The sequence below is a fragment of the Symsagittifera roscoffensis genome, chromosome 2 (assembly GCF_963678635.1).
Source record: "Symsagittifera roscoffensis chromosome 2, txSymRosc1.1, whole genome shotgun sequence".
NCBI lineage: Eukaryota > Metazoa > Xenacoelomorpha > Acoela > Convolutidae > Symsagittifera > Symsagittifera roscoffensis.
In genome coordinates this window covers 73,549,615-73,577,391 of record NC_087063.1, presented here as the reverse complement: position 1 = coordinate 73,577,391, position 27,777 = coordinate 73,549,615, and the positions used below count along the sequence as shown (strand labels likewise).

The following is a 27,777-nucleotide window of genomic DNA, read 5'->3' as shown; positions in this document are numbered from 1 at the left end:
TCACCAAACAAATACCTCCAAGTTTTTTTATTCATGAACGAGAACTTTTTTTAAAAAAGATAATGAACGTAGTGAAGACTCTTGAATAGGTCTTATGATTTTTTTGCTCTGGTTTTTTTTTGGAAAAATCTTAAAAGTAGTTCACGCTCAAAATTGATTTTTTAAGGTTTGATTTTTTTATTTCAGTTTTTTCCTTTGTTTAAAAGAAGGTAAACTCCACTGTCGAACAGCAAAAGTTTAAATGAAAAACGAGCGATATATAGTTTCGAAAATGTTTTTGAGTTTTCAGATTTCTCAGTGGAATGAAATGGTTACCTATTGATTTAATATTGAATTTATTATGATTCAAATCCAAGTTTCGAAGCAGCAATCAAAAAAGCTTGGATTTTCTACTATGGAAAACTGAGAGCGATATAATTCCAAGAATGAAAGAAATATTATCATGCAAGTTTCCGTACGTATAAACTCGTAGGAATTGGTGGATTTTCTACATATAAAAACTGTATGACCTGCCAAACCGAGAAACTGTTAAAACATAGGATGAAAATGTAATAGAGGGTTACGTAGCAGTATTTAGACAACCGCGTATTCCTACAAATACTGTGTAAACCAATCAGAACCGAGACAAGGAAGAAATTAATAAATAATAGTTGTTTATTTTGATAGTTTGCTTTCTCATCTCGATTCTTATTGATTAATACAGTAATTGCCTGCTTAGTGACAATTAGGAATACGCGCTTGTTTAAAAAGAAATCGCACTCCGCAATAGAGGTATCTTAAGAAACTAAGAGGGCCCTTAATGCGAAATACAGTGCCTCAACTTCTCAATTTGGCGTTAAGTTTTTTAGCAGAATTTTTTTTAGCTGACGAGTTTTTTTTGCATTCTTCAACCAATTTACAAATTAGAACGCTAACTTCAACCGTAAAATTGACAAAAAGCGGCCGCTTCGTTTGACAATCAAATTATGCTAATAAACTAATATTTCAATTTTTATGTTTAAAAACCGGTCTGTTAAAAAAACGGTCCCTCATCATTTTATTGCTTTGTTGATGTTACTCGAAGCTACAAATGAGTTAGCTCAAACAGGCAGGTTATTTATGTTTTATAAAATTCTTGAAAACTACCAAGCGTGGTCCTGATTCCCAACTTTTGCTATATTTGCTTTCATTTAGGGTGATGTTGGAAAAAAAATCTTGGTCAAAAAAGTTTTTAAGAGGGACCTTTTTACAAAGTTGTATCACATAAAATTCAAGTCAACAATGAACTATTACTAAAAAGGATTAAATGTACTTTATTTTCATATCTGTTGCATGTTCTTTTTAATGCAGTATGTCTTTTTTATATTTTTCAAGGTCGTAATGGATGTTGTTGAGCAAAATTTAAATTACAGCATTCTAAATTTTCGATTTTCCTAATTTAAGCGTGGTAGAAATCGATTAAAAATTAAACTACGAAAAGTACTACTGGTTACGGTGTAATGACAGTTTCTATTTTGTTTGACCAAAAATTTCAAAACGGCACACAAAATGTTCAATCGGAGACAATTTTTAATTTTTTTTAGCACTTGAACAGTTAAAAAATTTTGTCTGCGTAAATTCTAGACACCAATGAAATAAAAAATGACCATATAATCCATTTGAATCTTTGGTTTTTACCCGTTTGCTTTTTTGCTTTGTTTCTGAACATCTATTGACAGATTCTTTTGCTTAAATTAAATTTGAGTTGCTTTTTTCTGTTTTTTTTCTGTAATTTTACAAAGAGGAATAAAACTAGAAAATAGATAGCTAGTGCCTTTGAGTTTGTTGACTATTTTTGTGAAATCTATGCTAAGCTCTCATGTGCTAAACTCAATTTGTGCCTGGTTATTTTTTATTAACTCAAGATTCGAACGAAATTTATCAGCTAGTGAGAGAAAAATATTACCACAAACCCGCCAGACGGTGGCCTGTCAATAAACAGAATGGGTCCAAGAGCAGAAAAACAGAAAATAATAGAAAACAATCCTCCCCACCAGACCAAAAAAAAAGTTGAAAACACTCTACAGTATAACTAAACTGAGAAAATTTCTCGAGAAAATTTCGAAGTTCACTATTTTGTGCAGTAGATGATTGATTATCTTTTGTGCCATTTAGGCTGCCATTAAATTCTGCCACGATATCTGAGTCAAGCTAGACGTCTACATTAAAATGCGTTCGACCAATAAACCCCTTTTTTGAAAGAATTAGACAAACTCAGCTAGTCGAGCGAGCGCTAAAATATCATGAAACCGACACTTGTTTAAAAAATTGCAAACCAGAGTTCGTTTCTACCGCAAAAATGAAAATTTGATACACAATTTTTATAGAGTATTTCAGTGTATCGAGTATTTCGGAGGGAAAAAATTCCAGGAACCACAGAAAAGCTGAGAACCAAAACTTGGCAATTTTACTTTGGCGACACCCCCACAGATTCACGCAGAGCTAAGCAAAGCCTTTCTCTACTTGCCAATACCGGCCAATTGTTTTTGTTGCAGTAAAAACAATTTGTTTTTAAAAAAAATTAATAAGACCAGCTTTGCGATTCAACCTTGGATATCAAACCCTATTCATAAAACGTAAATTGAAGACGAACCAAGCAATTCTCTAACCGAACATGAACTTTTGAAAGTTTTCAATTAAATCAATGAAACAACTTGTCGAGAATTTTGCTTTCTATTGTCATGTTAAAAGTTAATCTATTTGTCAAGTTGCTGTGATTTTAAACTTTAATAACAAAATGATAAAAATAACTTTTGCTATAAACTTTGTGTTTATTCTGATACCGTTCTTTTTGCAAGGGCCTTGGAAGAGAGAGAGTTCTGTCGTGGAACTTATGTGTTCGCTGGTTGTTCTTTCGAATCACGACTGAAAGCGCTTTTATATGATATATCACTCAATCCAGTCCGATTAATATTTCTGGTACCTGATTTTGCGTGGAGAAAATTTTTTAAATAAAACAACCGAATACAAAGATTTGCCCCATTTTCAATTGACGGAACAAAAAATGTGCTACAGATCTTGATGCAATATTCTTGATATAGTTCAGTTGAGCTCGTTCAAGATCTGTAGTTTCTTAAGATGTGTATAAAACATCTGTTTCAGATCGACAGCTGGGAAAGGATCTCATGATAAATCTTTGTCCAAACTAGTAGTCAAAGAAGCGAATGCAACTTCCTCGGGAAGGAAAAAAAATGTCGTTAAAACTGAAATTTCAAAATCTTCCTCAGTAACTCAACCCGAAGTTAAATCTCACTTTGTGCAAAAGGAACCATTGCTTACCATCAACCCTGTGCTGAACACTTTGACAGCTAGCTCAAGGTCATTCGGTCTCGACTTAAATGATGTCTCGCAACAACTGGAACAGATCAAAGAGGAGCAAGAGCCGCCTGAAGTCGAAAAAGACATCGATGAGTCATCTTATGACGTAATGAAGTCCGATTACGCAATTTCCAAGAACTTTCAATTCAACGACTTTACTAGACATGGTTTAGGGGTTTCTGAAAATTTAAATTCGGCAAAGAGCCACGTCGGCTATTTGAGCCGCCCGAACGTCAGTGAGAGAAGTTCGCTGAGCTTTTCGAAGTCGGCACACGATTGGAAAAGCAACACGAGTGTTAGTTCGGGTTTTGACGATGTGAACAATAGTCCAAAAATGGAAATACAGCCACGAAGCTCGTCATCGTCATCAAAAGAACGCAGCAGAAGCAGTTCTTACTCGAGTCTGAACCACGGATTTGGAGTTTCCACTTTGAGTAAAAGTCGACCAAACGTAAACGGATTTTCGTCTCAAAACAACATTTCAAGCTTCACGAAAAACAAACAAAGTTCGGCGTTTTCGGAACCTGATTTAGTTCGAAACTATATGAACGTTTCAAGACCTCAGTCAAGTTTAAACTCAAGTTTAACGATTGCGACTGAAATAAAATCCGCCAAAGATCAGTTGAACTCATTAGACCTTAGACTCAATTCTAGCTATATTTCCGACGTTGGCTGCGATACTACTTTTTCGGCTTCCGCTGATATAATGAAATCAAATTTCAACAAAACAGACCTAAAAAGTTTCGCTTTTAATGAGAAAAGGTCAAAAGTTGACGACGATACAAATAATTATGCAACAACGTCGAACGTGTGTTCTAAATCTGAATTGGACTCAACAATGTTCAACTCTTACCATACGAATGAAAAATCGTATTTCGTCGGTGGTGTTTTCAATTCAAGTGGGTCTGGAAAAGTGTTTCCGATTCCAATTGGAGCCAAAAGCGAAACTAGTTCATGCGAACCGATTTATCAGGGCAAAAGTAACCTTCTGGTTCATAAAAACGAAGGTAATTCGAGTCTTGATAGCAATGATTGCATTGCTTGCAGAAGTTATCACTACAACAAAATCGGCAATCAAGGTCCATTCGCCGACGATTCAAGTAAGACGAATTATCGTTGCGGGGACCATAAGCATAAATTTCGAAAACTTAACTCAAAACCATTAACAGCAAGCGATCCATTCTTCTGTTCGAAACGTCTTCAAAAGGACATTGAACCTTTAGTTCCCAAACTTGACCTTTCACCATTGGATAGCGACTCTGAAAAGGTCAAAGAGGTTCGGCCGAACGTTCAGTGGGATATTTTGATCGCTGTTCAATCGCCTAAGTGCAATAAGCCGAAACAAATTGGATCAGTAATTCCAAAATTGGACGTCCATCAAGACACGAACTCCTTGAGTAGCACAACAATTTTGACGCTTCACGAGATTTCGGCTAAAGCGAACCCCTGGGATCTGAAAAGACCTCTCGATACATATACTGTAATTGATAATAGTTCGAATTACGAGAACTTAGCTCGGTTTCAAAAGCCGAGACATTTACCACCAAATGCAGGTTAGTGAAATACGAAATCGGATTTAGGATTTCATCGCAACATAGTTTATTTTAGCAAATTACGTTGCTTTTTTCTTCTTAGATTAAGGTATAATGGATTTAGGTAGAGATATTTGGTTTCATTGATTGATTTTTTCAATAAAAATGGATCTTCGCCGCTTGCAAAATACTCTGCAATGATTGGCAGAAAATTTTAGATTAGAACCAACTTAAAATTCTCCTCCTTAACTCTTTTTTTGGGGGCAGATGCAATTTTAGTCCTTAATTACTGTGTTGTTCTATTTTCCCGGCAGGTTTTCTTCGACGCTATTCGAAAGCCAAAGCGCAGCAGTTTGTGAAGCGCATTTCGGCTAGTGACGCTTCTGCTTCGGGGTCAGCAGCGATTGGGTTCGACGAGGGTTCAATGTTGCGACCTCTGACCTTGGTCAGTTGGTCCAGTTTAGAAAGACCTCAGTACCTGATTCAAGACGACATGGACATGCTGCTGTATTACAATGACGTCAAGTTTGAAAAGCCTGCAGAAATCAAATTCTGCTCGAAGTTCAAGTTGAAGAAAGGTAAGATAAACGAATTTTCAGCATTTATATTACCCAAAAACATTATCACAGAGAAAAAATAGTCGAAAAGCGCAGAAAAATTATTATTCTCTTAAAAACAGATCTCTTTAACTATGATCCTCCCTTTTGCAAAAAGGGTGTTATTCGTTACTAGGTGTAAAATTCTGATATGTTTAACCGTTGATACATTTCTTTATAGGGGGATATTCGTTACTAGGTACCCGAGGGGGATATAATTAAAAAGATCCTTAAAAACTCAGCCAAGTGGTTTGTTTACTGTTTACCGGATGGAGGTAGTTGAATTATGTATCGACCGAATTGGTAGATCTCATTATCGACCCAAGTTATAACGGTTCACAATACTTGCAGTCGACCAAAGTCAATACATAGGTCAAACAAGGTCAATTCATGTGTCGGGCAGGGTTTTAGTCTAGTAATCTTCTAAATTTTCCAAAAAAATCCCTACTTCTCCGATAATAATCCTTGACAACTATTGTTTGGTTATAAGAACTAGCAAGAAAGTTTATCAAAAATTGATCTTTGCTCAAAATTTTGATCCGCCGTTGATATTTGAAGTATTCCAACATCAACTGTTTCAGCTGTTTTAGAGCGAAGCAGAATTGAGAAACCGACTAAAAGTTCTACTCTAAAAGCTGTGCAGCCGAAGAAATCCAAGCGGAAGATCAGATACATCCGAAACATCGTCACCATACCCCCTAACAAGACATTTGTTCCTAGCAGGCACAAACACATTCAGATAAACATGAAATAACAAAAAAATTCAACAAAAGTAAAAAGAAAAAAATGCCGTTTAGGTTTACTATTCAAGAAAATGACAATACGTTTTTTGGGTTCAGACTAATTTCGAGACCGAAACAAGCGAACCTGGATTTTTGCCTAATTGTGGCGAGCGATATTTTTCAGACTTTTAATCCCGAACAATTTTTTTTTGTGATTTTGTTGCTTTTTCGAATTGGCTGCATTTCATAAAAAATGGCCATATAAAAAAGACTTTAAAGCCATACAATTTTTCCTTTTTGTAATCATTTTTGGATTTCCTAATTTTATTGACATGTTTTCAACTGTTGGTACGTCTCAACTGTTGGCAAGTCTGTTGGCTATGTTTTGTCGCTATATCTTATTTTTTTAATCAAACTTTGGTGCTAAAATATAGACGTTTTGACTTGATGTAAAACAAACCTCTTTTGAGTTTAACTTGGTCTTGACTTTTTTGTACTATATATATTTTTTGACTTTTGAAATGTCGAACAATGTTTTTTTCTCAAATTTCTGCGTCACTTTTTTCTTTTCAAAAATTTCAAGAAATTGTTGAGCGTTTTACAAAATAAGTCGTAAGCTTTCAGACTTGCTCCTTATTAAAAAAGCCTTAAGTTGGCATAAAATGTTTGTTCCTGCCTTTTAGACGGGGAAGAAGATCTAAGAGCACGACACCCACCAAAGAACTCGAACAAGATGTTTCTGAGTCGTCAAAACAGGCTGAAATATCAACGGCGACAACTGCTTCTGGCGAAAAGGGAAAACCTCGCTCTAAAAGTCCGAAGAAAGTTGCTGAAAAAGTACAAAAAGAGCAAACGCCTCGATCGAAAAACTCGATTGATAGTAGTAAAAAACCAACGGAAAATAAGTCTTACCCGGATCCAAAAGCGAAAACGCAGGCCATTAAATCACCAACAGTTAAATCAACGTCTACAATTAAATCTCCACAGAGAAAAAATTCTAGCAAATCTGTAGCAAAAAGTGCAGAGAAGTCTGAAAAACTGGAAAAACCGAGAGCGTCGAAGCCATCTTCGGCACGGAAAAGTCCGACCAAAAGTGGTACTGTGACGCCGAAGTCGTCTTCTGTACGATCGAGTAAAGGTGACACGAACTCGAGGTAAAATTTTTACAACGGTTAGTGCATTATAACGACAAGATTTCTAATCAGATTTTCAGACACTTGAGTTAAAAGGTTTTACTTTTTTGCCAAATCTAGCAATGGAAATTTGACTGCTAAAATTGGGACCTTTTTTCCACGAGAGAAGGTTTTTTTTGTGTTGAACTGATATCGCTCATTTAATTGTTTACATGATCTCGTTTTTGTTCAAACCATACACGTCCTCCCGAATTGAATCATAGTTGCCAATGAAATACAGAGAAGAAGTTCCATATTGGGGACCTAAAAACAATTCTTAACTTTTCATTTTGGTCTTAAGTTTAAGAGCTCAAAATTTTATATTGGATTGAATTAGATTTTCAAAGCTTTTATGCTCTTAATTTTATGCTTTTAATTTTTGCTCATTTTGGAAATATTCGAACATTTGCACCAGCTGTTTTATCATTTCACACCGCTTTAGTCGCGTGATGTCGTCGAGGAGTGAAGTGAGTTCGAAGAGTAGTGGCGTGAACACTTCGAGAGGTGGCAGCAAGGGGACTAACAGAAGGGGCAAGGGTGGAGGGGCTGGGGGAGGGGGAGGGGGAGGAAGATCATCAAGGGGGAAAAGTTCAGCTCGTCAAGGTAAATTTAAATTTCGTTTTTGGTGAAAAAAGAGATGCTAATGTGGTTTTACAGTAATAATAAACTTATTTTCAATTTGGTACATTGACAAAGTCATAGCTCTAAACACTTATCCATGAAAGTAGCATCAAATTGGCAGAACTTTAAATAGGCTCTTCAGCCTTTCGAGTGATGTCTCTTTCGAGCGATTGTATCGAACTTAGGTAATTTTCAATTACAAGTTTGTTTTTATACTCAATAAAATTAGTTAGTTTACTAGGTTATAGCTAAATAGGTATCAATTTAAAAAGAAACAATCAAACCAAAAAACGCAAAATTGAAATTTTTTCCTTTTTTTATCCGAATTACGAAATTTTGCAAAGTACCAAACAATGTTTCCCAGATGTCATTCCCTTGAATGTAGCTATTACAAAACCTGCGCATGAAAAGCTTTTAATCAATTTGGATGAGGTTGCAGATGTCATTTATAATTGTTTTGACCAGTTTAGCAATCCCGCACCGGAGTTCCATGGATAATAATCGATTATAATGGAAAAATGTTGTATAAAATGTTGTCATTATAATCCATTATTGTGGCAAATTTAACGGGGGGGAGGTTAAACTAAGATGAGGGGCGGGGTTAATTGAGGAGGGGTAAACTGGGGAGGGGGCGTAGAAACTGGGGGTCATACTTCCCCCTCCCCCAAAGCCCAAAGTCTTCTGTGGCGGTAGTGGTAAACTGGCAGGGAGGTGGGTGGGGGTGTAAACAGGGAGGAAAACGGGTGGGCGGTGTAAACGGGGAGGAAAACGGGGGGGACAGGGAAGGGTAAACAGGGTATATAAGACCAAACTATAAAGATTGAGAAGTGAAATGCAACATTTTATGAAGCCTAAAAACCTAATGCGTAGCGACTGCACTAAACAGGAAATCCGATAACTTTGAAAAAAAATTGTATATTTGATGACTAGCCTCCCGAAAAAATCCATTATGATCGATTATAATTGAATATAATGGATTATTTTGTCTCGAAAACAAGTTTCATTTTTTTTCCAAAAATAATAGATTCTAATCAATTATAATCGATTATATTCGGATTTTATTGAATAAAAAAATAGTTTCATTATAATCCATTTTTAATCGATTATAATCCATTTTTATCGAAATTTATTGAGACAGATCACGAAAGTTCAAAATAATTGATTACTATCCATGGAACTCCGATGCGGGATACAATTGAACACAATTCAGGCTCGAATGCAAACTATTTTTTTAATCTGCGTTCACCGGATCTCATTTGTTTTAAGGATTTTATTTTGTGTATTCTGTCTAAGAATATATTCAGTTTCTTTAGTAACAAAAACTATTGTAAAAAAATTATATCAACAATCGATTGTTTCGCAAAATAAAAAAGATATGAAAATGTCTTGCTATATTAAAAAAACTTTGATACGAATTGTTCAAAAAATGACATATATTGATATAAAAATTAATAGCGCTGTATAGATTTTGTGTAGATAATGTTAGTCATAAACTTCATGGTGTACCTCAAGCCAACATGCCTGCGCCCGCTGTTGGTTTGGGATCCGTAGGAGTTGAGCATCAACCTGTAATCGAGTTCAGCGTGAGAATGATGATTGCTTAAGCAATGTAACTTTTGAACCTTATTAACTTTTGAAAATTAAATTTAAGCATCTTTTAATTTTTCTATTCTGTACTCCTACTGATTGTTCAATACCATTCTCTCAAGTATAGCTGTGGCCCGTGTCTGTAGGAAACAAACCCATACAAAACAGTCCAATACAAAACAGTCCGGAAAAGTATGAAAATGTATGAAAGTTTCATGGGTTAAATTCGATATTTGTTTAGTAAAATTATCGTGGAAACTTAAGACCGTGTATTGGTTTTTTAACCCATTATAATTCGTTCTTCCAAATCATAAAAATCCAATATAGCCCATCATTATAATATCAATGATATTTCGTTTTTTTTCATTGTAAACGATTTTTTGATATATTTTGTTCATAAAATCCATGAAAATTGTTATTTCTTTGTAGATGTGAAATGTTTACTTCCAAATCATGCGACTTACATACCAGTTAATTAGTTTTTTTTTAAATTATGCGGCCTGAACTTGACCTTTGTGTTTTACCCAGCTTGATTTTCCAGAACGTAGCCTCGTTAAGGCCGCATTGTTTTTGCAGCTTTCACGTCCTTTTTTACCGCTCCACAACCCCATTTCCTGCATTTATAAAAGATAATGTAACTTTTCATAGAAATGTTATTGAGTTCAAGAAACATGCAAGATTGAGTGAGAGAATCAAATAACTAAACTTAAGTTTAAAAAGAATTTAAACAAATAAAAACAGCTCGCTGAAAGATATTGAAAAACTAGAAAAAGGGAATAAAGTTTTCGTAATTGGTTAAAAATGGACTTTAAAAATCGGTTGATAATAATTAAATTTAAACGAGTGAGAATTGATTTTTTCTCTTTGAGAATTATTAATTTCAAGTCCATTTTTAATCAATTGTAACCGATTGTTTTCAAATTTTAGAGAGACAGACTATTAGAGTCCAATCTATTTTTTATTTTCTATGAAACTCTACTGTTGAAACTTTTTTTACTGTTATATTTCTTAATTGAGAAAAGAAAACCCGAGAGCTAGTGATATGTCGCTAATTCACGTGTTTTCTTATTTTGTATGAAGAAAACCAAACGTTAACACGCAGCTTATTTTTATGATGTAGTAGTAAAAAAAACACTGAGTTTCTAGTTTTTTGTGAGCTACAAAATTTAAACTTGCTCTTGACTCTGTTATTGAACCGCATTTTCTGAAAAAAGTACAAGGAGTTGTTTGAATGTTATCAATTGTTACAGGTAGCATTGGGTCCCGAAAGAGAGTGGACTTTGAGACGAACTCCAAGGATGGGACTCCAGATAGACCCAAAGGACCCCGGCCCTGGATCACTTCACAGAAAACAAAGGCCAAGTTACCCCCAAAAGGTCAACCCAAATTACCCCCAAGTTCATACGAGTAATATCAATTAAAACTAATTTATACAAAACACTATTAACATTTGCCGTAAAAATTTTCTGCTAATTTAAAATGGAACTTAAAATAGTATAGATATTACTACCGGTTTATCATGCAATTATTTATTTTCCTTTCTTCCGAACAGCGTTTCAATATTTTTATGTAATAGTTTTTTTTCTTTAAAAATTGTCTCACTCCTGATTGAGAAAAGTTTTGATTCGTGATTTTCGAAGTTTAGTATTCGTGTATTTTGTTTCAGTATTTGCACCTTTGCCGAAGCTGCCAGATGACAACTTCTATGAGAATGATGATCCTATTGTAAAAAGCCAACAGCCTAAATGTAAGTAATGTGAATGTCTATTAACTTTTCGATTTTTCTGGCTTTTTACGCGATTTTAAAATTCAATCTGAACAAATCACTCATTTTTAGGAGGATATCTTTCATGCCAACTCCGACAGATGATAACATCTTTTATCAGTATTAACATACAATTTGGTCGAATAAATTTAAGAAAAATATATTTTTGAATTGTTTCTTTTTTCAAAATTTGAAAATATCTTGCAAAAATTCATGACCAAAACTGGTGAACACGTTGCCATTTGTTTTCAGCTCCATTAAATTTGAAAAAAGGTCAACCGAAATTCAAAGCGACTAAAAAAGTTCAGGTGAAAAAAGCTACACTGAAGCAGACGAATCTGAACAAAGGAGTTCCCGTCAAAATAGACCCGAGTCACAAACGAGCGATGCTTGCCAAACACCTCTCGTCCACGGCCAAGTTGAAGGAGAAATCGGCAGACAGCAGCAGTTTGGACTTGGTGGCTTTTAAATTTGTCTCTGCAAGTGGGAAACTGAATATGAAGAGTGAAAAGCAAGATGAAGGGGAAAGTTCGTCTATTTATGCTTCTGTCGAAGAAACTGGTAAGACCTTACCGACAGCTTGCATAACGATGAGAAATCGTTTTATTACTAATTTAAACCACCAAAAAGTTATTTTGAGGGTTTTCGAAACAAATGTATGTGCTACGCGCATGGTTAGTCATTTTCCATACAAATCATGCATGGATGTATATGGTTGCGCATTATCTTCTATGGTGGGCAACACGGGTGTTGAGTTTTACATACCCCCCCCCCCCCCCCCAACGATTACCCCACTCCCGACAAAAATATGAAAACTCCAGGAAGTTAAAGCCAATTACAAAATGCGCAGATGAAGTCATCCGATGATTCGTGATGGGTGCTTGCCAGTTCCGAGACATGAAATGTTTATAAACATACCATGCCCACCGCCAGGCTTCTGAGGATTAGCATTAACTTTATTCCCATCTCACATAAGCATCAGTTTTGCGATTTAAAGAAAGGATTACAAGGTTAAATATCATGACTTACAATGTTTGTCATAGCCTAATTAGTCGGCCAATTTTCATAACAATCGGACAATGCGGACAAAAATTTTGTTAGTGAAAATTTGCAAGTAGTGAAGAGTAAAAAAGCCCCGTTTTTTGCACAAGTCTTTTAGCAAATTCAAGTTTGTTACGCTTTGAGACGGTTCTGATTGCTTGGAACCTTTCTATCAAATTGTTCACTCCCATTTTTTCCCAACGAAGTATTTTTGACTGAAAGCTGTGATTGGATCGTTATTAAGGCTCGCATATTTTTGATTTCAATGGTTTTTTTTCACCCGGGTCGAGGTCTGCGACTTGAAAAAACTGATGGCGCGACTTAAGAAAAAACTGACGGAGCGACACAAGATAAAACTGATGGCGCAACTTAAGAAAAAACTGAAGCGGCGCGATTTAAGAAAAGTCTGCTGGCGCGTCTCAAGAAAAGTCTTTTGGTATTTTGCTCAGTCGCACATGTCGCGGCGTTTATCCTCAGTCGCGCATGTCGGCCAAAATTTGTCAGCCGCAGCGGTAGCGCCATTTCCTTAGGTCGCGCTGGTCCCGACGGTGTTTTGAGTCGCGTCGACTGCAGTGGTTTTTTTTCTGTCGCTCCGGTCATCAATTGCCAAGTTTCGGTCGCGCCAGTCTGGAATTCCCAATACTTTTTCGAATTTATGCGGCTGTCAAATAAACACAAACAGCTGCACACCAAAAAAAAATCTGGCTTATGAGTTTTTTTATACAAAAATTTTCCGAATGATACAATAACGTTTATTTTGGCCTGTCTTATTCTCGACTCAAACGCTTTTATTTATACCTATGTTGAAAGTTGTGAAACTTAAAAAGTTTTGTTGCTTTTGACAGTTATATGATTATTCAGTATAACTTTATGTATCGCATGTATAAGCTCAAAAACTCAGTTCGTATATTTTAACAGTTTCGCGCTGAAACTTCAATATAAAGCACCAAATGAAGTTGGAAAAAAATTTGTGGGTGAGTTTGAGTTAATTTTTGTTATATTCCAAGCAATTGGATTTTTCCTCCACAGATATTAAGAGAAAAATCTTTTTTTCGAAGTCCTCACATGTTTGCCAAACATTGCATTAGTTTGAATCAGTTTAATGCTTTGAGCTTGATTGCTGCACAAGAGAAAAGATTTCTACTTAGTGCACGAATGACTCGTATTTATTTTTGTAAACATCTTTTGTGAAGCTTCAAACTGATTCAAACTAATGAACAATTTGGCCAACATGTGAGGATTTCAAAGAAAGATCTTCTTTTAATATCATTGGAGGAAAAGTCCAAGTGCTTGGAATTCAGAAAAATTTTGCTCAAATTCATCCACAAACTTTTTCTCCACTTCATTTGGTGGCTTAGATTAAAGGTTCAGCGCGAAACTCTTGAAATTTATGAACTGATGTTCTGAGTTTATAACTGCGATACATGAAGTTATACTGAGTAATCTTATAACTGTCATAGGCAACAAAACTTTTAGGTTTGACAACTTGCAACTTAGGTATAAATAAAACAGTCCAAAATAAACGTTATGTATCATCCGGGAGGTTTTTATATGAAAAAAAAACATATAATCCAGAATTATAAGCCAAACACATATCTGCACACCTCGTAGAAAAACTTTGAACTGCAAATTTTCTTGGCATATGCATTTCGAGGAAGAATAGTTGACATGGGCTCTTCTCCCTTATTTGGTGACTCCTCCACTTGGTATTGCATCTGCGTATCCATTTCTGATGATTCCCGTATTACGACTTGTTCTGGTTATGCTACTTCTTCCACTGGCGATAGTGCCACCGGCTTCTCCAGTACACTCCACTGAGTCACCTCCGGTCGCAAAGCACATCCTCCTTCTGAGCTCGAATACGGCACGATTTTCTCCGTCTTTGTCATCACTTTTGGATGTTCTGTTACTTCCAGCCCCTGAATTTGGCTCGCAACCCGTGGCGTGTCGACTCTGTATGTACGGCTATTCACTGGGCTCTCTATCGCCGTCAGTCCATAATACAAGCTATCGAGTTGTTTTGAGTTTTCCACTGTTTCAGGGGATTACTTTCTAGCTGCCCTGGGCCTCATATTACTTCAACCATAGTCGCATCCAAATTTGCCCACTGTTGCGATCTAGGCCCTCTTTGGGCTGGCTGAATTAGGCAAAGAGTAGATTTCGCCCTCAGAAGATTAAAGGGCAAAAATAAAATAATAAATAAAAGTTGTCAATATTGGCAACAGAAAAGAGTATCGAGTTTGGTATAATTTAAAAAGCCAGATTGACCCCTCGTGGTTGATTTTTTTTGTTTGCTTTAAATGCAAGTTAAAGTAAATTTTCTGAATCAATCTTTTTCAAAAAATTGAAAAAAAAAACAATTTCGTCTTTTTTAAAATTTTGTTTCTGATTTGCCTTCTCGTCACATTTTTGTTCCGATCATTTGAAAAATGGAAGGAACTTTGCATTCGAGAAAGTTTTAGCTTTTTGTTCCACGCAAAATCAGCTACCACAAATAATCATCAAAGAGAGTTGAGTAATATATCATATAAAAGCCCTTTCAGTCATGATTCGAACAACTCTTAAAAATATCAAACAAGTTTTCAGTGTCGAGAGAAAACAGTTTGAAATTTTTGGTTTTTAGGTCTTAATTCGAGCGAATAAAGCGAAACTTACAATAGTTTTTTAATGGCTTAACCGCTTACAATAGCTCAATATAAAACGTAAAAAACTTAGTTTTACTCGAGTAACGTTAATTTTTTTGAGTATTCTAGACCTTTTTTGGAATTAAGAACTTCACAAATTCAAAAAACTGCAAGAAAATTGAAAAAATTTTTGAAACTCTTGATTTTTTTTCGTTTTTCATTTTTTTCATTTTTCTGCAATTTTTTTTTTCAATTTGTTAATTATAATATGACTGTCGAATATGATTGTTTCAAGATTTTCATTCAGCTTCTTTTGTCACAACACGCCGAATAAAAAGGACACTAATATGAAAAATTTTTTTGTATTTATTTAAGACTTCGGTCGGAATATTCTGTGCTACCTGCACAGTAACCGGCTTACCTTGTTTCAATTTCTTCTTTTTTAAATTGTTCTAATTTTTTCAAATTACTGTCAATCAAACCTTCTGGTTAGTGATGAAGACACTACCATATTATATTTTTATAAATTATTTTTAGCAACATGGTTTTCATTTTTTTTTCTAAATTTTATTGTCAATTAAAAGCAAAAACAACATTCCAGTTTTAAATAAAAACTAGGATGAGGCCATGTGAACAAATTCATTCTAAATCAATCTAGGAAGGAAAATTCACTCGTTTAAAAAGTAATACTTTTCAGCCAATCATATTTGAACATGGTAATTTTATGTCTTACTGCTTAAACTTGCCAATTAATTTTAGGGAGGAGAAGGTTAACTTGGTCTATTTTGGAAATAGATTGTTCACATGGGGCCTGGGATGTCTTTTTGCGGTTTTCGATAGTTTTTCAGAAAACGCGCTTGAATTTGATTGCAAAATTGAACTTTTTCTCATTCTTCTGTACTGCAATACTTTTTAAAACGCTCTCAAGCAACCCAGAAGTTTCATTTTATGAAAAATGGTTTTTGTTTGACATGATATGTTAAATGGGTGGATTGTCAAAAACGAATTGCATTGCATAAAATAATAAACAAAAAAGTATCAACGATATCTGTAGTTTCATGTTGCGTGGATATGCTGATGTGAATTTGGCTCTTGTTTTTCTTTATTGAGTGAAACTTTGCCTGTTCTAATCTAGTGAAATTAAATGATCGCAAAATGTTTCTAAATGACAATCTGAGAGAAGGGCTAATTCCAAACTTTCTAAAAACCCGTTTTAACAATCTACAGCCTTGATTTTTTAGCGTAAAAAACTTCTTTTTTATTCACAAAACCTTGCTCTGGCCACTCGAGTTGATGATTACGACGTCAGTCAAATATAAGCGTAAATTAGTAATCGCATTTCCTTTAGAAGAATAGGGAACGTTATCTTGCAACTTCTTGCAAAAATCTTACAAGATTCTTCAGACTATTATGCATCTTTATAATTTATTTTGCAAAATCCTGCTTTAATTTTTGTGGCAAAAAATGCTTTACGCGCAAAGACAATCGATTAGCGTTCGTGAAAAAATGAAGCAATTTTAACTTCTCAAACATACACACAAACTGCTAGGCGGTTGCCCCCAAATGCTTTATTTGATTTATTTTTTCTGTGCAAGGCGGGTATTTTTAACTTTTGCAGAATAAATATGCCTGAATCGCTCGGAAAAGATAAAAAACTCTAATTGCAAACCTTAAAAATAATTGCAAACCTTAAAAACAAACAACAGCTATCTATTGCATCGAGAAAATTTGTGACACAAATCGAGACAAAGTGTCGAGCTGTGAACACATTTCGAGATGCAGTATAACTTAAGCTTATCTGGTATAAAAACATTTGAAAAACACATACGTTTGAAAAGTTTTCTCCCAACGCGTATTCTATACTTTCAGTTTTGTTTGTTTGCTTGTTCAAAAATTTTATTGCATAATAATGTTTAATTTTAAAATTGGTATACATCTTAGATAATACATGGGCTTTGGTATACAACATCGATAATGCTTTGCCGCCGACCGTAAATTTATCAATTAACTAGTGACTTTTTGATATTCTAAACTCAACATGACTTTCCTTACTGGCATCTAAAGTCACTGCTTCAAAATCAATCACAGTTGGCTTTAACAGCTTGAAAACCAAACTCAGCATAAGGTAATTAAAGCGAAACCAATCGTAAAAAATGTCGACATCCGAATGCGGGGACCACGCAGTTCCTAGAAGGGTGAAAAAAGATCATCAAGTCGAAGAATCAAAAAGTCGAATAAGTATATTGTCACCTAAATTTGGATTTTATCTCAACTTTGGCGGCCACTTTTTTCCTTTTTACTACAAAAAGACTCATTTTTACTACAAAAACATTCACTCAGTTCTTTTTTTTTGAAAAAAATGTACTCTTTCCTCCACCGAAAACTCGACTTGCAGACGATTTGACTTGTTGAACTGTTTCTCTCCTCAAAAGTCTCTCGAGGGCGATGACAAAGAAGACATCTACGAGGAAGTGGCCGAGACTTTTCTTCGGTCAGTCACAGCCGAAGTGGCCGAAATTGTAGATGCAAGAGCCAATGCGAGCACGAACAAGAAAGGCCAGCAATCTAGTCCAAGATTGATTGGTTCATTAGGGCAAAAAGACACCCGAAACCCAGTGTAATCATTTTTTGTTCAAATTTTAAAACTCACTATCTTTCGATAGAAGCTTAATTTCTTCTTATATCCTATAGCGTTATTCGAAACTTTTTCATCGAATGCAAGAAAACTTTTATTCCAGATATTATCAATAGGTTCATGAAGACCTTTCAGAAATTTTGTTTTTAATTAGGTTGATGAAAATCACAATTTTTTTGGTCTCCAAAAACATAAATAAACCCCATTTTGCAAAAAAATATCAATGTCGCATAAAAATTTTGAAAAAAAGCCAAAAAAAAAACATTTTGAAGCAATTTTTTGAATGTTTGAACAAAAAATCTCTTTTTCGGCGCAATATTTAAAAATTTAGTGTACTGCGCTGCGCGCCTTCAAAAATATGTTAGTGGGTTGGTCGACAAAAGTTAGGATCCTAAAATAAAACCAAATAAGGAGCCTTTGGGTGGTGATTGGGCCGTAACCCAGAAGAGGGTGTCCGTGTCCCTCCCTCTAAATCCGCAACTGAGTTGAGAGCTAATTGACTCAAATTGCAATCAAATCGATTGAAAAAAACTAATCCAGACTTCCGAGACGTCGAATTTTGTTCTGCCACCTGACCTTTTTCCCCCCTATCTTCCTATTTGGGGACTACTCTCATGCGCGAAAGACTACCAATTGCGGACTACCAAATGCGGAAAAACTCTCAACCAATCAACGCTTTTTTAAACTATCTGGAGGGAGGGGTATAACAGGAAAGTCTCTTTTATCTTTTTTCTGCCCCTTAAATTCAAACTGGACTCGTGAGCTAAGTGTAGCAGCAGTTGATGATGATGGTGAGAGTGAGAACTGTTCGTTTTCTGTGGAACGACTAATGCCTCCTCGACTGTCTTATCCAGTCATCACTAGCAGATCCCCCACTCCCATCAGTTTCTCAGCCGATGACTCAGAGCCGGACAAAGTTGAAGACGCAACTGTCGAAATGTTGGCTACTCATTTTAAGGCGCATGCTTTACTTTATTCACTCGAGACACGGGTGTGGAAAATTTTGTTGGAATAGATGATTTTGAACCTTGAAACTTTGAATTTGATCTAAAGACTGAACTCAAAAAAAATGTTGGTTTTTGTTTCAAAACTAAATGCATGAAACTTTTGCATTCCGCACGAGATGACACTTAACTTTTGATCTCTATTAAGACTCGCTAATTGAGCTGGAAAAAAAAACAAGGGTAGTCGCTTGCTGCGCAAGTAGCACAGAATGCGCCGATAAATTGATTAACAAAAAGAAATTCAGTTAAAGACTAATTGTTAAATCAAAAAAGTAATTTATATTTGCTATTTTGGCTGTCTAAAAAAACAGGAAAGAGCTGTAACCATATTTATAAAACGTCAAAAAAGCGGTAAAACTCAAGTAGACAAAAATTGGGACTTCAAATTCTCAGCTAACTTCCTCCTCCTCTTATTTAGTCCGAACTGAAAAAAAGTTTGTCGAAAAGTTTTTTTAGAATCCAAACCACAACCAAATAGGCTTTGATATAATACCCCACTTGACCACCTACGAGCTCTCCTTGAGGTAGTCAAAAATGGCTGGAAAAAAACGACAATAATCCAAAATTGTTTTCTACTCGATTAGTTAGAACAAATAACTAATTTTTTCAGCATTAAAAACCGTACTTCAGATGAGCTAATTAAAGGTTGTCTCTCATTTCATTGCGCGAGCAGGTCAAAAATATTAGTTTTTAAAATAGATATTATAAAAAATGTATGGTTTTTGGTTTCCTACACTTTTCTCAAAAAATTCAATTTTTCTCAAAAACCACTCAATCTATTTTAAAAAAAGTAGTACCAATGGTAAGATCGCCCACACTCCTGCCTGCATGTATAATTTTCCACTTTATGTCTACCTTACCGCACTTTCTACAGACTTCAAAAAATCTTTGTGGTAGTTTTCGACCCAGATTTTTGAAGATTTTATTTCTCTTCTAAGATTTTGCTGTAATGGTTAGAATGGACTGTGAAAAACTCCCTTACATATGTGGCTACGCCCAATTTTTTTACACGAAAAATTATGGCTCACAGAAAAGTCAAAGTTTTGATTTTCAACCACTGTTTGAGATTTTTTGAGAAAAATACCCTTCCAACTCTGAAAACTTGGCTTGAATCAAAAAAGGAGGACGTGAGAAATTCCTTTGCGTTAGCGTCTACGCCCAATTTATAAAAAAATGTATGGCCTTTTGAGAAGTCAAAATTTTTTGCCTGTTTTTCAAAAACTTTTGATTTTTCTCCCAAATTACCCTCCAAAATCTAGATTTTTGAGTTCAATCCAAAAACTGTTTGTGTTTCAGACAAAAAAATATGACTATCAGAAAAGTCAAACTTTTGATTTTTTGAATGTTTTTTCTTTGAAAATTGTTGACTTCCTCGATAACTATCGCACCAAATCTGATATCAAAAGTTGAATAAAAAAAAGTCTCTGGGAAAGCTACGCTCATTTTCTAGAAAAAAATTATGGCCTTCAAAAATCAAATTTTTGAAAAATTGATGTTTTTTGGTTTTTTAAAATTACCCGAAAACTACCCTGCCAGTTTTTTGTTGTGTGTTCAATCGAGAAATTGGATTTTGGAATCATTCTGCCTAAGCAGCAATGACCTACTTCAAAAGTCAAGTCTTTGAACTTTTGAGCGTTTTTCAGAACTATTTTGAGTTTTCTTGAAGATTACCCTATCAAACCTGAGATAAAGGGTTCAATCAAAAGACCCAGTTGCAACAATTGTTCCTAAAGAAGCGGAGCCTCCCTCATTTCTACTTATTAGAGAAAGAACGAAGGTTTTGGATGAAGTCCATTTTTTCGAAAGTTTGAAATTAACCCATTTCATCCCGCATCAATACAACAAATTCCTTCATACTCAACAGGTATCTCCAGCTTAAGCTGTGCCCTTTTTTGACAGTTTTGTTATCTTACACTGAATCGAAAATATTTCGGAAACATGAAGCATAAAGCGTCGAATCAGAACGTTAGAAAATGAGTTTTTTTTTTCAAGTAAAACAACGTTTTGCAGTTCGTGTTACCTTCTTAGACAAGCAATTTGGTTGGCTATCTGTCTGAGAGCAAAGCTAGGATCCTGTGTTGGCCTGCATAAACCAAAAACTCTTAGCATACAATTCCATACAACAAATGTACAATTTCTCGTACAACTTCAAAAAAATATTGGAAAAAAAACTTATTCCTGTGGCTCTTTGAACCAATTAAAACAGTGGCGATAAAAAATTGGCTTTTAGTTAGCTTAAAAAACTTTGAAAAATTGTAAAACTTGCGTTTTTATTATGAACGACAAAATTTTCAGAGTTTTTTTAAAACGGTTTAACTAGTGTCAGATTGAATCAGGGGCGGATCTGGGATTTTCTCAAGGGGGCGCAGTTTCAAAAACTTTTCGAAAGTTTTGTCGAATTTTTTTTGGTGGACCAAATTGATTTTTCGAGCGCTCCCAAGTCATTAAAAAGACACTTTTTGGCCAAATTTTCTGCGCCGGATTCAAATTTTGAAAAACCAGGCCAAAAAAGGCGTTTTTTGGAAAGTTTTGACCATAAAATCGCGTTTCTTTTTTCGGCGCGCGTTTTCCCCTCAAAATTAGTATATTTCGGCGCCCCTGATTTGAATAAAAATGGTTTCTGCTCAACTGAAAACATTTTGGTCACCCAAACCAAGATTTTAATTTGGACCTAAAATGCATATCATACACTGAACATTGTAGCTACGACATCGAAATGAACTTAATTATGATAAAATTTTGTTTTACTCGTCAAAAATCTGGTATATAATTAAAAAGTATGTGCACTAAAAAATATGTGAAATATTTTTGTGCAATTGCGTCGTAAATGCGTTTGTCGCTTTTTTTTATCTAAAGTATTAACCAAAAAATTTGCGAAAGTCGCAGATGAAAGTCGCACATGAGCTCGAAAACTATCTAGCAAACGTTTCTCCGAGCGCTGAGTACCACCTGCCCTTCCACTTTTCGGGTTCCCCGCCCTTCTCGTTTCCTGGGATGATAAGAGCCAATATTTCTCAGAATGCAAGACGATGACTATTCGACCATCGACTACTCAACTTCCTCGTCCTTCATTTCTTCTTCAGTTGCAGAAGAGAGTGGGGGGATGAATGGAAAAGAGTTGGTGGAGAGACTAGTAGGCACTAAGTTAGATGGAATAGTGTCTCCCGATAGACCAATCTATGTAGTGGTGAACTATGTCTATAACAATGGAAACCTCACCATAAATCAAGACAGGTAGCCAACAAAATTCATACCGCAGCAAGAGGAATATCCTAATAAAAAATACAGTCTTTGTGAAGATTTCCCGTTGTTGGGTTAATGTTAGGCAGTTAGTGGTTCCGTTAAACTAAAAGGCTGGTAATTAAAAGCTAACCAAGATGAAGTTGAACGGACGTAACAAATGAGCAACCAGGTCCTTCAACGACAGTCAATCGGGCCAAAGCGCTCGTCCAAATGGCTGCTTGCTGTATCCATGAGAAACGTCGTTAGAATCCTAGAAAACTAATCAGCTTTCGTCATCAAAAGCCTCAAAATCCATGTTGTTCTAACTAGTTCTTTCAGCTGTTTCTATTCTGCATTTGAGTTAGTCTTTTTTGCAAATGACCAGCCTCTGAGAGGTTTTTCATGATTAAAAAGAAGTTGCGCATTCTAAGCCATTGTCAAATGACAAGTTAACTGGTTCTTTTAGTTGAATTGCCAGTAGTTCTATCAAAATTATAAATTTTTTTCTGGACTGCAGCGTCATTTCAATAGTTTCTTAAATTAATGAAAATTCTATTAACTGAATATAATAATAGGTTATTGCAAAAAAAATTCACTGCTAATTCTTCACTGCATTCTTGAAAGGATTCCTAAGAGACAAGTTTGCCTTTTTTTCAGTGTCTTCCACTTTTTAATACAACTAATTGGTGTAAGAGTCACCAAAACATCTAACTAGTGGGCGGTGTATCGACTAGCATAAAGCCTGACTAGCATAAAAGTTTTAAAAGTGGAAATTGTGTCGGCTAGCATAACAATCCAAACAGAAAATTCAAATAAGTACAAGTGAAAAAATACCGGAAAAACTAAACCATTATTCGCAAAATATGGATCAATCATACAATTCCAGGATCTCTTTAACTATATCCCCCTCAGCCAAGTTGTAATTTTGAATATTAATTCTGTATAAAATATGCATTTCGAACAAACTCACTAATTAAATTTGACCAAGTTAACATCCTTCCCTATAACCCCCCACCAAATGTTTAGAGGCGAGGATGTTAGCTTTGTCTTGAGTTCGAATTTTCAGCCAATCAGATTGAAGCATTTTACATGCAGCGCTTAGTTAATTGAAGTGAATTTAATTCTTGAGGGGGAGTTGTAGGGGTGGGGGTGGTCGCATGTTAGGGGAGGGGAGGGGGGATGGGCGCATGATTGTTAAGTTGATCCAATTAATTTGCTAGTTGATTGCTTAATTTCTCATTTGGTGTCGATTTTCAGAACTAGTGTCAATTTTCAGAACTACTGTCAATTTTCAGAATTATAAGGATCGCGTAGAGTATCAATGTAATTATTAAGCTTAGACTCCTCATTTTGCAAAAGTTTGTTTGAATTTCTACTTTTCCAACATCAAAAATTAGTGTTAGATAACCCTATCCCAGGTAACTATCGTTTTAGACGAATAATTTTATTAGGCCGTCTTCTTATATTTTTTCTCTTGTTAATAACCAAAAATCTTTATACACCTCTCGTTCAATTTTAGAATTATCTATTCCTTCAAAAAAGCATTTCTTTGTTTCATTTTAAAAAATGCTTTCCAAGTGTCAAGAATATTCAACTTTCTTACCTAGCTTAACTTGATATCGTGAGTGACGTTTGCTGTCAATTTTTTTTTCAGTTTAAAACAGGTTTTTTAATTTAATTTTGTTGCTTTTCTAGTTTCACTGAATCCATTTTTGTGCGCATTTTCATACACAAAACTCCATAGTACTTCAAAAAAAATTAACATTTGAATTTTTATAAAACTAAAAGAAATTTTTAAGAGTCAAGAACGAGTCATGAGCGTTTAAGAGTACTTTTAGAACGACACCAATTTGAGAAAATATTTTTGTATTTTTCAAGACCGCAGAGTAACTGGCTATCCTTGTCTTTTTTTCTAATCGTCTGGACCTTAAAATATGGTTCAGTTACAGTACTCAAATGTTTAGCTGATTTTGAGCTACTGTTCGCCAAAGTCCCGAATGATTGTTGATAAAATCTATAAAATTTATAGAATTGGATTTAGCAGTTGCATCAAAACAAAAGCCGATTGAAATATGTTTTCAGACTTTAACTTGTACTGTTGGAGCCTAATTTGTGCATTATCTAGGTCCTTCGTATACTACAATCAACGAGATACGAAATAATTTTCGAGTGAGGCCAATTAACTGTTAAGTCAATCATGTAACTAGCGCCTCAACTGGCAACTCTTTTGTGAAATTTACAGTGCTGCGTTTGTTTTTGAAAACCAGTTTATCTAAAACGCCTATTTTTCTGATAAAATTTTTCCATAAATTTTAACGATGACTCGTAATACTGAAATTGGTCGGTAGTTTGACGGTTCTCTACGTGAACTAGGTTTACAAATTGATGCAAAATTGGGAATGAGATTAGATTACATTTGCTTAATAAGAAAAAGGCACTGTTCATAATTATCTTAATTTTTTCAATTAATTTTGGCCCATTGGATACAAACAAAAACGTTCAAATCAACTACCATTAAGGTATAGCGCAATACTGAATCGATTTTGTTTCTGCCTGTCCATTCTTTAAAAACACAAAAAAAACGGCTTCAACTTTACCTAATCGACTATGAATTTTGACCAAAAAGTGGCATATATGAACAAAGCAAACTAGACTCTGTTGTGAAATTTGCCTAAGAGTTTTTCGTTTTCTTCATAATTGGATTCAACTGATGAAAGCGGGTAGGGGCAATGGTAATACACATTTCTTACGTAAGATTTTTTGATTTTAAAAAACCGTATGGAGCAAAAAACCTACGTCATCAATGGCCGAGAATTTGATTTCCTAAAAAATAATCAGGTACTCTATAAGATTGATCTTTGATCTTTTTTTTGCATCGAAATTATTTCAGTCTAACTTCACAGTTTTCCGGCTGCTTTTTAGAGCCACCCAGTGATTCCCGTGATTTTATTATTTACATTGTCAATTGTAATCTTACCATTATAGAGCTAATGTTTTGGAATATTTCCAATGGATCGAAAAATCCCAAAAAAGCATTCGTTTTGACACTTAGAATTGCATTTCGCTCCTCGAATACATATTGCCTTTGGTGCTGTTTTCCCAGTCTGTCGTTGTTCCTCAACTTCTTAATTCTTTTAAACCAAATTTTTTCTGTACAAAGTTTTGTCCCTTCCACAAGATGATTTTCTCTCAGCTTAGAGTTTTGTAATAGTTTTCAGTTTTGACTGCTGAAAAATACTTGGCCCACTTCAATCAAAAAGCGAAAAATAAGCAATTAGTTTTAAGCGATAATTCGGTGCAATTTTAAAAAGCAGAAGTTCGCCGCAAAAGTTGTGTCTTAGCGACGGATCTCAGCAGCACGGTTGACTACTAATTGAGGTTTAAATTACCGGTGCGAATTGAGCAAAACATTTTGCGGAAGTTTTTGTCAGATTCAAATTGAATCAAATAAACAGTAAAAACAAAGATAAATTCCCCTATAATGCATACTTGCATTTAGTATCATCTAAATTAACTTTGTTCCGATTCAATTTTTTGATGTATCTCTTGTCAATAATTTCCTTGACAGAATCCAGCTGCGAAAACAGATACTTTTTTAACAACAACATTATTGGCCGAATTTGCATATAAATTTTTCATCCTATCTGGAGATCATAGTCACAAAAAATCATTTGAGGAACAAGTCAAAAAATCAGTACAAATGTTTGACAACTTATACAGGTGCTGGAACTTGATATTTCAAAGTTGAGATTTTTCTCTTTCCATTCTGTTTGCAACGTCAAAATAGCATGAGTACAAAACGTGCGTATTTATGGGAAAAAATTGACAACAACGGCTCAAAAAGCTTGATTCTCTGAAATTCATTTTAAAAAAGTTGACAAAACTCTTTGACTTAAAGTAAAATTTCAAAGTCTTGGGGAAAACCTGATAAGCAAAAAGAAAAAATAATAAGTGTTGGAGCACCTAAGAATCGTTTGTGTCTAAAATGCTGAGGAAGTTAGTCTCGAAACAGTTGTTAACTTGCCTAGGTACAAGTCAACTGCCAGAACAGTTTGCTAGCAACAAGCCACTGATTCCACTACCAGTCAATAATTGATTTTGCGGTGTCTTTTGAGTTAGGCAGTAACCTGCGCAGGAATATTTGTCCTCTTTTTGGATTGGGTTTGCATGACATTTTCCAACTGTTGAAATTTATTACTACAGAAGGGAAATAGAAATTTCGAAAAGCACCAAAGTCTGGTCAGCAAATAGACATTTAAACTTCGCCCGGCTATCCTTACCTAGTGTAACTAATTCAATCTGGGACTAGCAAACAAAAAGTTTCCATAAGTATTTTTCGTCTTCAAAATGAAAATGGAGAGCAAAACATTGCGGCTTTCAGAGAGTTAAAAATAATCATAAAACCAGCATTCGAGCCTTAACTGTATTTTTTGGATTTTGAGATGACGCAAGGGGTTGGACAATTTCCCATTTTAATGCAGAGTCTGTTCGAAAACGCGAAATGGAACACAAAAAACCAAAATTTCAGATGAAAATAGGTAAAGGTCGTTTCAGTTGGGGATGGGTGTGCTCATCCTTCATTCACAAAATCATTCAAATCCTCAAAGAAGAGGAAATTCCGTATGTGGACAAACTAATCAGAACAATTGCCGGAGAAAGGGCCGCCGAAATAACTAAATACAAAAACAGATAATCAAAATTAGTGGATCTAACATTGCGTAACATTACACTTAAAATTAACACTCTCAAACAGCTCGAGGGTCTCTCATTCAATTTTGGTTTATAACAGTTTGTTCTTAAATTCAATCTTCTCTTCTACGTTTTTTGATGTGAGACTAGTTTGATATTTTGATCTGTTTTTGTGCTGCGAGTAGTCGCATTTTAAAAACGCTACGAATTGTCGCTTGCGACGACTTTTCGCTTCCGACAAATTTTCGCTTGCGACGAATTGTCGCCAAGCCGCTTCTATGATTTACTTTGAAGTACCAAACAGTTGGACGAAAACCCATTATACGACACATAGCCTCTGGCGGTTGTTGGAACAATTAGAAAAAATACAACCTACTAGTTAAAAATTTTCATCTTGCGCAAGACTTCGAGGAAATGAATCTATACAGGTAAGGCATCACAAGGTAGAGCGTCCCGTTTTGAAAACCAAACGATGCTTCTCCCACAGTAAAAAGTCAGCTGTCAAACAAAGCCGACCTCATATTTGTCATTATCGAGTTCTCTTTTATATTTTATCGGTCGTGTTTATTTCAATGATTGCAATAAAAGGTATGATTGGAAAACATTTCGTAAGCTGTCATTTAAAAGGCAGCGACGAAGAGATTTCAAAATCAAAATTGACAATTCTCTTTGGTTTTAGCCGAAACATCCAAACTAAGGAATGCGCGACCCAAACAGCCTGACTCGGGGTCCAGTCGGAAGACGGGGCCGGGTGGCGAATACTCCGACTGCTACTGGCAACAACAACAGTCGGACAGTTTCGGTGCAGATTCTTCCGAGAGCATTCTGACTAAATCTAAAGGATCCATAAAAGGAGTGTTTAAACGCAACTTGTTCAGCAGGAAACCAAACTCGACTAAATCATTCAGTGTCGATGACGGATCTCTGCACAATTTGTAAAGAAAAACATGTTTTAATAATTTTTGTTCTTGCTAGTTTTTTTGAGTTAAGGTTCGATGTATAGCTTTCGTTGAACTATACTAAAAAGTCTCAACATCTTTGCAGGCACGGACCTAGGAATTTCTCGATTGGAGGAGGGCGGATTTTCTCCAAAACCACTCTAAAGACCCTATATTGACCAATTTTTCTGCGCCGTAGGCAATTTTTTTCAAAAAACAGGCCAAAAAAGGCGTTTTTGGGCTTTTTTGGAAAATGTCGACCAAAAAATCGCGTTTTTTCGGCGCGCGCTCCC

The 27,777-nt window shown here is 35.2% G+C and overlaps 4 protein-coding genes across 4 annotated transcripts in view; all 4 read left to right on the top strand.

Moving 5' to 3' along the window:
* LOC134840490 (Bardet-Biedl syndrome 1 protein homolog) overlaps window positions 1–27,777 on the top strand; it is a gene marked incomplete in the record, with an annotated part of 512,639 nt that overhangs the window by 224,056 nt on the left and 260,806 nt on the right.
* The window catches only part of LOC134840491 (uncharacterized), a 453,696-nt gene that overhangs the window by 224,056 nt on the left and 201,863 nt on the right, over window positions 1–27,777 (top strand). The window lies entirely within an intron of this gene.
* Window positions 4,175–6,218, top strand: LOC134839962 (uncharacterized). Its single transcript, XM_063855591.1, has 4 exons — window positions 4,175–4,343; window positions 4,506–4,889; window positions 5,183–5,446; window positions 6,055–6,218. Exons 1-4 carry the CDS (start codon window positions 4,175–4,177, stop codon window positions 6,216–6,218), a joined length of 981 nt encoding a protein of 326 aa, XP_063711661.1.
* On the top strand, window positions 7,932–27,485 carry LOC134839961 (uncharacterized). The gene is made up of 5 exons (XM_063855590.1): window positions 7,932–7,961; window positions 10,817–10,942; window positions 11,233–11,313; window positions 11,584–11,892; window positions 27,226–27,485. The coding sequence occupies exons 4-5, from the start codon at window positions 11,718–11,720 to the stop codon at window positions 27,483–27,485; spliced, it is 435 nt and encodes a 144-aa protein (XP_063711660.1). The 5' UTR covers window positions 7,932–7,961; window positions 10,817–10,942; window positions 11,233–11,313; window positions 11,584–11,717.